Raw genomic sequence first — 12834 nt, forward strand, 5'->3', positions numbered from 1 at the left:
TATGGCTAATATGCTAGAATATATGTGAAAAATATTTGAGTGTTGTAAGCTAAGAGATAAAAATCATAGGGAAGAAAGAGCGCAGATGAGGACACTATGAGGAATGAATACTTAACTTGGATTGGGTCACTGGTAGACTAAGTGCAAGCAAAAACCTATACATGAAAACATGTGACAATAAACTTCTAAAACTAAAGAGCAAGGACAAAAAAAAAAAAGCTGAAAATGAGCAAATGTTTAAGAAGTAAAGGAAGACTGTAAGAATTGTATGTAAATTGGGAATGTCAAGAGAAAGAAGAATTCTGGAAAGGAACCAATGACATTCTTGAGAAGTCATGACTGATAATTTTCTCAAATGTCAGACACCAACTCATAGGAAAAGCACATTAAAAAGAGAACACCATGGAACTGCACCTTTAATCCCTGCCCTTGAGATTCAGAGGTGGGTGGGTCTCTGTGATTTAGAGGACAGCAGGGCTGCGTAGACAATGTCTATAAGTCAGTAACTAGAGAACACGGGGGTAAATCCATCTACACCTAACAGTATGATCGTTAAAGCCTTGGCAGGCAGAGAGAAAACCTTGAATAAGACAAAGAAGAAGCCTTACCTGTCTGGGAGTACAAATCAAAAGTGTGTCCTCCACCCTCAGAAATGATGTGAGAAGGGTGGAGAGAAGCGGTTAAAATGTTGAGAAGAAAAATAAACATCAATCCACAGTTCCGTGTTTTGTGACATTATCTTTCACAAGCTAAGGGTAAATAAATCGTCCTTTGATTTTTTTTTTTTTTTAAAGGTGAAGATAACACTATTGTCAAGTGATTTCCCTGGCAACAACTGTCAGGAGATTTTCAGATAGAAGGCAGTTTTATATAGGACAGCAACTCAGACCTACAGAAAGGAGAAAAAGATTGAAGGTTAAAACTTCTTTTTATTTTCCTTATCTAATAAGTTTATTAAACATACAGTATGTTCAATAATTACACCTTATATGTGTGTGTGGTATGAATAACAATTGTATGGGTAAAAGACGGAAAACCCCACAAGTACTTGATTCCAGTCATGTGTGGAGTCATGGCTTTCTTTCTGTCAGTGATGAACTCTATACAAGTATGGTCCTGTTAGACTGTAGTTGTGCTACACAGTTGATGTCACCTGTGACATTGGAGCCACTGTGCTATATTGCAGCTCCTTATTTGTGGTGATACGACTATAAGCAGAGCTAATTTACTGCCCATCATTGTACAAGTATGTTACATAAGTCAGTGCAATAGGGTTGGTGAGCTGTCCCAGGCATAAGAGCCCATCATGGCAGGGAAGCATGACAGCAAGAAATAAACACACATAGCTCTAACCATCCAATTTTCTACAAAGGTGCCATGAGCACAGAGAAAAGATAGCTTCATCAAACTGTCAATGGTGTTAAGAAAACTACATATCTATACGTAGAAGAATGAAACCATGTCTATATCTCTCTGTGTAAAAAATAACTTGGAATTGTATCTAAGAACTGGAAACTGTGAAAGTGCTAGGCATGTTAAAGAGAACACTTTAAGATATAGTCATAGGCAAGAACTTTCTGAAAAGGGAACCAACACTTCCAGAGATATAGCAAGAACTGAGCAGTAGAAATGCATGAAATTTAAAGCTGTCTACAATAAAGAAAAACAGACGATGGAGCGAAGAGACAACTTACAGAATGAGAGAATATCTCTGCCAGATATACAGCCAAAGGGATTGTATTGAGAATATATACATTTTAAAAATTAAATGCCAAATTGGGAAATGTAAATGAGAAAAATGCCTAATTAAAAAAAAAGAAAGAAGAAGGGAAAGAAAGACAGGAAGAAAGAGTGAGGAAGAAGAAAGAAAGAAAGAAAGAAAGAAAGAAAGAAAGAAAGAAAGAAAGAAAGAGAAAGAAAGAGAGAGAGAAAAAGGAAGATTATTTAAAACCTCAAATAGGACTGGCAGGATGGCTCAGTTCGTAAAGTACTTGCTTTGAAAGTCTCGTGACCTGAGTTCAATCCCTGGAACGCTCAAAGGTGGAAGGAAAGGACTGACCCCACCAGATTGTCCTCTGACCTCCAGCTATGCGCCACAGCACACATGGCCCTGCTTCCATTAAAAATGTTTAAACTTGAATAATATAGTGACCCATAATAGATGTTAAGGCTGTTTAGGGCCTCAGATGAAATAGACCAGAGGCTGTTAATAGTACCCTGGCAAATGTGCTGTTAATATACATGGTTACTGGATCTGCATTAGTTATTTGAGCCAATTAAGGTCCTACGAATCACAGGAACTGATGTAAGTGGGTGACAGAGTATTTATTTATTTATTTGGTCTACAAAGTGAGTTCCAGGACAGCCAGAGCTACACAGAGAAAGCCAAAACTATCCACTTCCACCAAAACTGGCTCTTCAAGTTCTCCTGACCTCTTATCAGACCAAACCCTGGCCAGAGTTACAGTTACCAGGTATCTATCTGTGTGCTGTCCCCAGCTCACAGTTCCTGGCCCTTGTGCCTCCATCGCTGGGACCAGGAAGCAGTTCTCCAGCTCCTGAAGAGCATGCAGCAATGTAAAGCAGCTGCCTCTCACCATGAAGCGGCTCTTTAAGGCTCACTGTCTTCTCGCTGTGAAAAACTACAGTTTTCAACAGGAAAGAGAGCTGTCCTCTGATTCATTAAGATATGTATCCTTTTTTGAAAAACTAAGTGTATTTTTACATGAAAGTTTAGATAAAATGTGAATAGAATATCACAAATATAATGTGTAGTCAAAATATGTACCTTTATTTCATGTGTGTGCATTCACACACAAAACTATGAGTCTGCAGAGACCACAAGTAGCCATCACATCTTTTATTTATTCTCTACCACAATTTTCAATGTGGGAAGTTTCATACATAAATATAATAAATTTTTCATTTCCAAAAAAAATTTAGGTAATAAGATTTGTTCCTTAAGGAATCAAATTATAAGCATGTCAACTTGTCTTTAAAGGTTAACAGATGACACTAGGAATGCCCTGTTTAGGGCTGGAGAGGTAGCTCAGCGGTTAAGAGCACTGACTGTTCTTCCAGAGGTCCTGAGTTCAATTCCCAGCAACCACCTGGTAACTCACAACCATCTCTAATGGGATCTGACACCCTCTTCTGGTGTGTCTGAAGATAGCTACAGCGTACTCATGTGCACAAAATAAATAAATAAACCTTAAAAAAAATTAAATGCCAAAATCAAATAATCTAGTCAACAAATGAACAGATGAGTTGAACACATAGTTCTCAAATAAAAAAATATAAATGGCCAATAAATAGATGAAAAATTGTCAATATTTTTATCTATATGGAAACTGCAAATCACTATATTATGAAACCATATTGAAAGTATAAAATTATATATTCTTATGCAATAATGAAGTTTAAAAAGTCATAATAAAGGCAATTGGAAATTCCTAAAATAATTACTAATGAAACAACACAACTCAAAATAACACTGGATGAAAGAGGAACTCAAAGGAAAATTAAAAATACTTTAAATAAAAATGAAAATGAAGTTTATCAAAGTTTATAGGATGCAACAAAGTAGTGCATAAAGTATGGGCATTCAGGAAACATTAAAAATAAGTAAAATTAATAAAAACTATCACCTGAGTAAGCAGAAAAAGACAGTAATGGTATCCAAAGAAAGCAGAAGAGAAGAAATAGGAAACATTAGCGCCAAACTTGGCCTGTGGCGCTATACAGTTAGGTTTCTACTTTCCTATCATATGCACATATATGATTGTGTTTGACTACATAAAATCCATAATCCACAGATGAGAGAAAAGTGGCATGTGGTTTTCTTTTTGAGATTCAGTTTGTTGTCTTGAACTACATCTCTCTGCAAATGGCAACTTCGTCCTTTATATATTTTGTTTTGTTACCTGTTTCTCATTCCTCTGCTGTTGGACCCCAAGGTTGGTTCCATAACTCAGCTCTTGTGAACAGTACTGCCGTAAACTTGGCTATGCAGGTCTCTCTGTGATATGTTGGCCGGTATTACTTTGGGTAATACCTGAGTGATGTAGTTGGGTCATGTATTGGTTAGTTTTGTGTCAACTTGACACAACTGGAGTTATCACAGAGAAAGGAGCTTCAGTTGAGGAAATGCCTCCATGAGATACAACTGTAAGGCATTTTTTTTCAATTAATGATCAAGGGGGAAAGGCCCCTTGTGGGTGGGACTATCTCTGACCTGGTAGTCTTGGTTCTATAAGAGAGCAGGCTGAGCAAGCCAGAGGAAGCAAGCCAGTAAAGAACACCCCTCCATGGCCTCTGCATCAGCTCCTGCTTTCTGACCTGTTTGAGTTCCAGTCCTGACTTCCTTGATGATAAACAGCAGTATGGAAGTGTAAGCTGAATAAACCCTTTCCTCCCCAACTTGTTTCTTGGTCATGATGTTTGTGCAGGAATAGAAACCCTGACTAAGACAAATTGGTAACAGGAGTGGGGTATTCCTGTGACAACCTGACCATGTTTTGGGGAGGACTGTGGAAGGACTTTGGAACTTTGGGCTTAAAGATCCATTTGTTGTTAAGAGCTCTGTCAGATGTTGTGTAGGAGCTTGGAAGATAATGTTGAGAACAGTGCAGAAGATGGAGGCCTGGCTTGTGAAATTTCAGAAGGAAAATTAAAGACTCTTTTCAGGGCCATTACTATTTTGGATTGTGAAGATTCTGTGGTTCTGGTTAGCTGGGGCTGAAGAATCAACTGTGATTAACAAGATACCAGAACTACTAAAGCAAAAACTTTGCATTACTGGGACTATTGGTGCTGGTTAGCTGGAGCTAAGAAATTAGTGATGATTAAGAAGAGACCAGCATCGTTGAGGTGACATCTTCTGGGAAGTGTTTTCTGAAAGCACAAAGAGGCTGTGTATGGAATTGTAAGCTGAATAAACCCTTTCCTCCCCCACTTGCTTCTTGGTCATGATGTTTGTGCAGAAATAGAAACCCTGACTAAGACAGGTCATATAATTGATTGGCTTTTAGTTTGTTTAAGGAAACCCCATGCTGATTTCCACACCAGCTGGACTACTGTACATTTTTGCCAACAGAGAAGGAGTTGCCCTCAGTCTGCATCCACACTAGCATTTGTTGTTATTTGTTTCCTTAGTGAGCACCACTCTGACTAGGGTCAGATGAAATTTTAATGTAGTCTTTATTCCCATTTCTCTGATCGTTAGGGAGCTTTTGATAACTTTTGACTCATTTCAGTAACTAATTTTTTTAATTGAGTTATTTGACTTCTTAAAGGTTAGATTTATTCTAATTTTTTGCAGTAGTTATGAACAGAACTATTTTTCACGATTTGGTTTCAGCATGTTTTCTATTGGCATATAGGAAGACTACTGATTTTTGTGTGTTCATTGGTGCTATTTAATTTTGTTATAGTTTAGTTGTGTGTGTTCCATCTGCCATGAGGACCTAGCTGGCTTGATTTTCTTCATACTCCAACCCCCCTTCACTTAATCAGACCTTGCTCCTTTGCTTTGAATATTCTACATATGATGTTGGACAGAATAATAAATAGATTCGTTTTAAAAGAAGTGCTTTTTTATTCAGTAAATATGGAACTAATAAAGTTTTGTGAAATACATTTTTTAGCCTTGCTAGAAGGAATATATTAGCATGCTATAAGAAGTATATACGGCAAGAGCCAGGAATTTTTTTTGAAGATTTATATAAGTACACTGTCACTGTCCTCCGACACACCCCGAAGAGGGTATTGGTCCCATTACAGATGGTTGTGAGCCACCATGTGGTTGCTGGGAATTGAACTCAGGACCCCTGGAAGAGCAGTCAGTGCTCTTAACCGCTGAGCCATCTCTCCAGCCCCCAAGCTAGGAATTCTTAAGACCTCTTCTGTCAGTCTGCCTGCCTCTTGTTGAACTGTGAGATCCTTCTGTCTCTTGGCTTCCAGCACCTAACACCTTTCGTTTGTGTGTGTTGTCATTGTTGTTTGGTTTATTTGCTCCTGGGTTTCCTGTGTCCCTGTTACCTAACTTAGTTGATGGGCACCTGATGGTTTGGAGGGACATTCTGTTCAGGTGAGGGGACAATTTGAGAGGAGTCAGTTCTCTCCTTCTACCTTGCTCTTGGGATAAGGTATCTTCCTTTCACTGCACTGCACTGCACTGCCTATGCAAACCTCCTGCTCATTCTCCTGCCTCCAACCCCAACCCCCAGCGGTGCTAGTGCTGGGATTAGATATAAACCACAGCTTGCAGCATTTTGACTTGGGTGCTGGAGATCAAGCTCAGGCAGCTACAGTTGCATGGCAAACACTCTTGCGTGCTGAACCATCTCCTTAGCTCTGTGCCACCAATACTTCTGCACTAAGTATTTACTCACCATGTCCACCAATACTTCCTGTGCATAAAGTACCTTATAATTAGTCCCACAATATACAGGTTCATTTTTGCCCCAGGCTTTGCCCTTTCTAATACACACACACACACACACACACACACACACACACATACACACACAGTTGGGTGGTGGTGGCCTTGCATCCCAGGACTCAGGAGGTGGAGGCAGGCAGATATCTGTGAGTTCAAGGCCAGTGTGGTCTGCAGAGTGAGTTCCAGGACAGTCAGGGCTATTACACAAAGAAACCCTGTCTCAAGGAAAAAAAACACACACACACACAACAACAACAAAAAATATTACCCAAATACATATTTTTTAGGTCAAAGGTTTAATCTGCTCATGTTAAAAAATTTGCTCTGTCATTGTGATGATGAATTTAGTTGAGAATTTGTATCACAGCCAGTCAGGTTGTTTTAAAACTTAAGAAAATCTCAACATGTTGTCATAACATTTCTTAATGACTTAGCTTTATTGTGTGGGCCATCATGACAGCTGTTAGGGGCAGAGGTAAAAGAGGACACTTGGAAGCCTGCCTAGGTGACAAAGCCAAACCCTACCGTAAGACCAGAAAGGAACAGAGAAATGCTAAGCTATTACAAGAAACCTTTAGTGCCTTACAGTGTTTAGGGATACCATTGAGTGTAGATATCTTGCTCAACATGTGTGAGGTCATAGGTTGAGTTCTACTACAATGAAAAACATTCACATAGAGTTTGAAATGTTGTATTTCCCTGTCTCTCTTGGGGCACATGTATATGTGTGCACGCGTGTATGCACATGAATGTGTAATGAGAGGACACATGTGCCATGGAACATATGCTAAGTCCAGCAAACAGTCTTGTGGCGTGGGTTCTGATTTTCTCCTTCAGTATTTACATGGGTTTCAGAGATTGGCATAAATCATCAGGCTTTATGGCAAGTACTTTTACCTGGCTCCTTAAAATGCTTTCAGAAAATTGTTTAAGACTTGTCCTATAAACTGATAGGGCCTCTGAAATATATCTTAACGACTATCCTTCAGTTATGCCAGGATGTAATATTAATCAACATTGTGAGTAGCTATGTTAGTCTGCATATTGATATAGTTAGTAGAATTCATGTTTGGTACATGTACTTATATCTATATAGATGTAATTTTTTTATATTTTAGGAGCTGCACTCATTGCACTATGGACTCTACTCTGGGCCCTTATAGGTCAAGAAGTTCTCCCTGGTGGAAATTTGTTTGGACTTGTAGTTATTTTTTACAGTGCTTTCCTTGGGGGTAAAATTTTAGAATTCATTAGAATACCTGTAGTGCCTCCCCTCCCACCTCTCATTGGTAAGTATATAATCATCTGTATTCTTTGTTGATAATTTGTAAATTTTGAACATTTTCTGTTTGAACTATATTATATAATTTTATTTAATAAGGTATCTAACTTCTAATTATATACATTTACTGTATAAGTATATATAGCTTTCTGTATAGATTTATGCTCTACACACAGTCTTTTTAGTCTATTTTTAAAAGTAATTTGAAGATCCTGAATATATTATTGACATTGGTTTATTATTTAATTCGTTGTAAGCTTAGTTTAAAATGAATTCTAGAAGGAAGAAAATTTAGAAAAGGCTTAAGTTTTGTACATGTCATGGAACTAAAACATTGCACCCCTCCTGCATGCCCTGTGAGTGCTGTGTTAGCTGCATGAGCATCTGCTGTGTCTGCGCATCTTGTATATGTCAGTCTGACACTCCTGTATCAGTTCTTCATCTTAGTGCTCTGTGATCTGCAGGTGGACAGGAAAGTTAGTGGCAGCATTTTTTTCTGAGGTCTCATATCTTCTTCCTAAGCAATACGTCTAAGTAGGCAAAGCACCACCTGAAGAGATTGTGTCAGTGCCTCTTAACATGTCCACGACACCCTTGCAGCCCAATCTCTCTAAATATTCGCTGACTCTTTACCCCCTTCGCCATAACTTCTGTCTCCAACTTTTCCATGAGCAATAACATAGCCTTCTTACTGGTGTCTGTGGCCTGTTTAATCACTGGCTAATTCCCCCAAGATCAACACATAAAAACTGCAATTCTTGTATCAATTCCTTTATAAAACCTTCTCAGCCCCTGACTCTGCCAAAGCGGAGGAGCCTTCCAGGATCTGACCTCTGCCTCTCATTTTCATTCTCACCCTTGATGTCCTGGCATCACTGCATTGCTAACCATACCGCACCTGCACCACACCTGCACCACACCTGCACCACGACTGCACCACACCTGCACCACACCTGCACCACACCTGCACGTGTCTGCTCTGCATTCCATTAGCCATGCACAATTTATGCTTCTATGCAACCCACCCCATGTTTCTGTCTTAGAAAAATCAGCTTAATCAGATATACTATGTTTTCTACATTCTTTTCCCTTCCTTCCCTCCTGCCTTAGGGATGTTACTGGCTGGTTTCACCATCAGGAATGTTCCGATTATTTATGAATTTGTCCATATTCCTACCACATGGTCTTCAGCTTTAAGAAACACTGCCCTTACTATTATCCTAGTACGAGCTGGGCTTGGACTGGATCCACAGGTAAGTTTCCTATTCAATTTTGAGTAAAAATTCTTTGACATATTAGAAAATTACAGAAATGAAAAGAAGCAAGATTTTTGGTATAGCTGTTCTGAGTCTACATGTAAAACTAAGATAAAGATTCAAGACTTGACCAAATGTTGGTTTCATAATTTCTATTTCTAGCCATCAGCATTTATATGAAGAGAAATCTTCGTATAAATGATATAAGACCTCTATTAGTTGTCATCTTTAGTAACGTGCATAGAAATAGATGTGCCTTAGGCAGGACTACTAGTAGTTAACTGAGAGGCCATCTCATAGGCACTGTTTTCTTCCGGTTAACAAAGGATAGGGTAATCCTGTAAAAACTTCCTTTCCTCTCTGTTTTCAAAGAGAGATCAAAAATTTCAATAATTTGTTTTATGATTATGTATAAATATGTTCATGATTAACTTTATATTAATGTAAAAGCTCATTTAACATATTTCTTAAAATACTATAATCTGGAGATCAGAAATCTGTTTGAATTATTGAAAGGTGACTTGTCATGGACATAATAGCTACAGAAATAAGTGTGGGAATTGTATATATAGAGTTAGTGAATTTATACCAAAAGGGTAGATAATTATTGCTAGTGATGATTGAGCCATAAAGAAAATAGAAATTTTTTTCCTTTTGAAATATATTGAATTTTTCTTTTTACTTTTAACATGTTAGTCTTTTTTATTATTACTATTAAATAGTTCTCCACCAATTAACTGGTGGGGAAAATCCAATGGGATATTGTCACTGTAATGTACAATGGGAAAATTAAAGGAGGTAGAAGTAATTAGAGAGGTTAATCTTTATTGGTGACTATAGATTATTGGTGACTGTAGATTATTGGTGACTATAGATTATTGGTGATATGGATGCACTTTATCAAGGGTGAATTGCTATCCCTTCAAGAAATGGTGTGCTATAAAGTTTGCCTAAGTAATTGTCTTGTTGGCCTTTGTAATTGATCTAAATGCAACCTTTTCTGTTTCAGGCCTTGAAGCATCTGAAGGGAGTCTGTCTGCGCTTGTCATTTGGTCCATGCTTCCTAGAAGCCTGCTCAGCCGCTCTCTTCTCCCACTTCATTATGAACTTTCCTTGGCAATGGGGGTTCCTACTAGGGTAATATTTTTTCCTTTCCTCATAACATGAGATTACACAGCTAAATGTTTTTGATTAAAGCTTTAGATACTCTGAGTATTGTATAGCCAGGTTCTTCATTAAACTCATTTTATTAGGGGTGAGCAAGAATCCTCAAAAATCACAGGGTGTGGTGGTGCATGCCTTTAAATCCCAGCACTCGGGAGGCAGAGACAGGCGGATTTCTGAGTTCAAGGCCAGCCTGGTCTAAAAAGTGAGTTCCAGGACAGCCAGGGCCATACAGAGAAACCCTGTCTCGAAAAACCAAAAAAAAAAAAAGAATTCTCAAAAATCAATTGATCAAAGATAGAGTCATGTTCCATGTCTGCTGCTGGGCATTGTGGCACCCCCCCCCCTCCCCGCCATCCCACACTAGGGAGGCTGACGCAGTAGCCAGTCAGGGGTACAGAGCAAGGTCCTATCTCTGAAAAAATCTGCTATCAGTTACTCACACATTCTTAGTTCCTCAGTGTATAGTGTCAAATAGTATAGTACAGTGTATAGTCCCTCATCTTATTCCCGCTCCTGTTGTGTGTCTGTGTATTTTAGTATGTACACTATTGTACTGTGTGTACATATGTATTTGTACACATATCCATATATTTATTATATGTGAGAGATTTTAGTAATGGGCATGTAAATAAAAATGCTTCTATTCTCAGAGCATTAAAATGTAAAACGACCTTTTCTGTCAGCACAAAGAGCCCTATCAATCTTCTCTATTATCCATTCCCTTGTGTTAAAATCCTTCAAGTTGGAAGTATTGTCCATAGCTCGTAGCTTATTTTCATTTTCAGTTCATTAACTCTTGCATCCACTTACACATTCCAGCCAAATTTTTAAAACGATCACTCATTGCATACTTATTGCTAAATGTAGTGAATTTCACACTTTAACTGTGAAGCACCCTAATACATATATGCATACATGCATACATACATACATATGCACATACATGCATACATACATACATATGCACATACATGCATACATGCATACATACATACACATACATATATCTGTGCTGGAAATCAAACCCACTGCCTCAAGTATATGAGGCAAGGATTTTGTCACTCAGCTACACTCCTGGCATGTTTTTATCATGTATAAATTAAAACACAGCCACGTGTAAGGCGTAGCCACGTGTAAGGCACAGCCACTTGACGTGCCTTCTGGTTATCCCTTCAGCTGAAAGTTATCAGGGCACCACGGCCTCTACACTGACACTGCCGTCTCACTCACAGCATTTCTTAGAGACCATGAGTGGCTCTCTGTGTGGAATTTAGCTTCTGTTTCTCTAATTAATAAGCACCGGCACTAAGCCCTGCTGTAGGTACTGGAACTGCCCATACAGCTGCTTTGGTAAAATGACAGTCAAATCTTTCGCCAGTTTTTAAAATGTTGTCCATTGATTTCTTACTGAATTTCAAATGATTTCTTCTTTATTTTATGTGTATGAGTGTTCTGCCTGCATGTATATCCGTGCACTACGTGCATGCTACATCCACAGAAGTGAGAAGAGGGTGTCAAGATCCCCTGGAAATGGAGTTGCATATGATTGTGAGCTGCCTTGTACATTCTGGAGTTTCAACCCAGATCCTTGGGAAGGGCAGCCAGTGCTGTTCACCACTGGGCATCTCTCCAGCTCTCTATGTTTATGTCTAGACCAGTCTTTCATCTAGGATATACAATCCGAATTTTTCCTTCTAATATGTGACTTGCTTTAATTCCTTCCATAACTAGCTAAGTAGTGACTAAAAGAACAGAAATTTATTCTTCAAAGTTCTGAAGATTGGAAGGCCAAGGAAGATATTGGCAGGTTTGATTTCTCTTTCAGCCTCTCTATCTGGCTTTCAGATTGCCACCATCTTCCTGTGCCTTTCCATGCCCTGTCCTCTCATTGTAGACATCCTTGTGGTCTCTTCCTGTTCTGATGAAATACTGGGCCTCTTTGATCCAGGTCCACCTAACCTATGACTGCCTTTAACTGTTACCAGCTCTTCAAAGGCTTTCTCTCTGAATCTAGCCTCATTGCTGGTCAGCTTGGCATGTGGATTTGTGAGAACAGGGACACAGTTCAGTCCATAACAGTCCCTAACTTGCCAAACCTTCCTTCCTGTTTTCTCTAACAGTCATCCTTTTCTCTCTTCTAGCCTTTAAGTATAGGAATGTTATAGGGCCAGTATGAGACCTTCTCATTCTCCCATAACTTCTATGGTTTCAAATTCTGTCTATAAGCTATTAACTTTCAGACACAGCATTCAAGTCTCATTGCCTTGAACACAGGAAGCACCTGGCAGTTTCTCCAAGTGACAGTGCCACATCAGAAGAAGAGGACCCCGTCTCTCCAGTCAGAGGTTGTACCCATCTCAGACACGAGAAATTACCATGGGAAATGGTTAGCGTTTCGCTTTATATCCCGAACTTACTGCAGCAAGAAATGAACATTTTTGAAGAATTTGCTGATTCTTCTGTGAGCTTCTCACATGTTAGCCCCTCTTTATCTTTGTCATGATGGTTTCAGTCTCACATTATTTCAGTTTTACAGATGGAGAAACAGTTATGGGATAGTTAGATGAATCACTTCAAGTTACACAGCCTGTAGTGAGTGTATTGTAGTCTGAACACAGGGCTTCCATGCTCAGCGCTGTACGTGTGTGAATAACACTTATCATAAGTTGACATTTCAAGTCAGATTA

At 38.9% G+C, this 12834-nt stretch overlaps 1 protein-coding gene across 9 annotated transcripts in view; it reads left to right on the plus strand.

Moving 5' to 3' along the window:
* The window catches only part of Slc9b1 (solute carrier family 9, subfamily B (NHA1, cation proton antiporter 1), member 1), a 49835-nt gene that overhangs the window by 16292 nt on the left and 20709 nt on the right, over nt 1-12834 (plus strand). For all 9 annotated transcript variants that reach the window (XR_867240.1, XM_011240253.2, XM_017319776.1 and 6 more), the window contains exons 5-7: nt 7561-7731; nt 8835-8977; nt 9990-10117. Coding sequence is in view for 8 of the 9 variants with exons in the window: in XM_011240253.2 (XP_011238555.1) it covers nt 7561-7731; nt 8835-8977; nt 9990-10117 (442 nt within the window). In the remaining variant the exon portion in view is untranslated. The remainder of the gene's footprint in view (nt 1-7560; nt 7732-8834; nt 8978-9989; nt 10118-12834) is intronic.

Source organism: Mus musculus, chromosome 3 (assembly GCF_000001635.26).
Source record: "Mus musculus strain C57BL/6J chromosome 3, GRCm38.p6 C57BL/6J".
Lineage (NCBI taxonomy): Eukaryota > Metazoa > Chordata > Mammalia > Rodentia > Muridae > Mus > Mus musculus.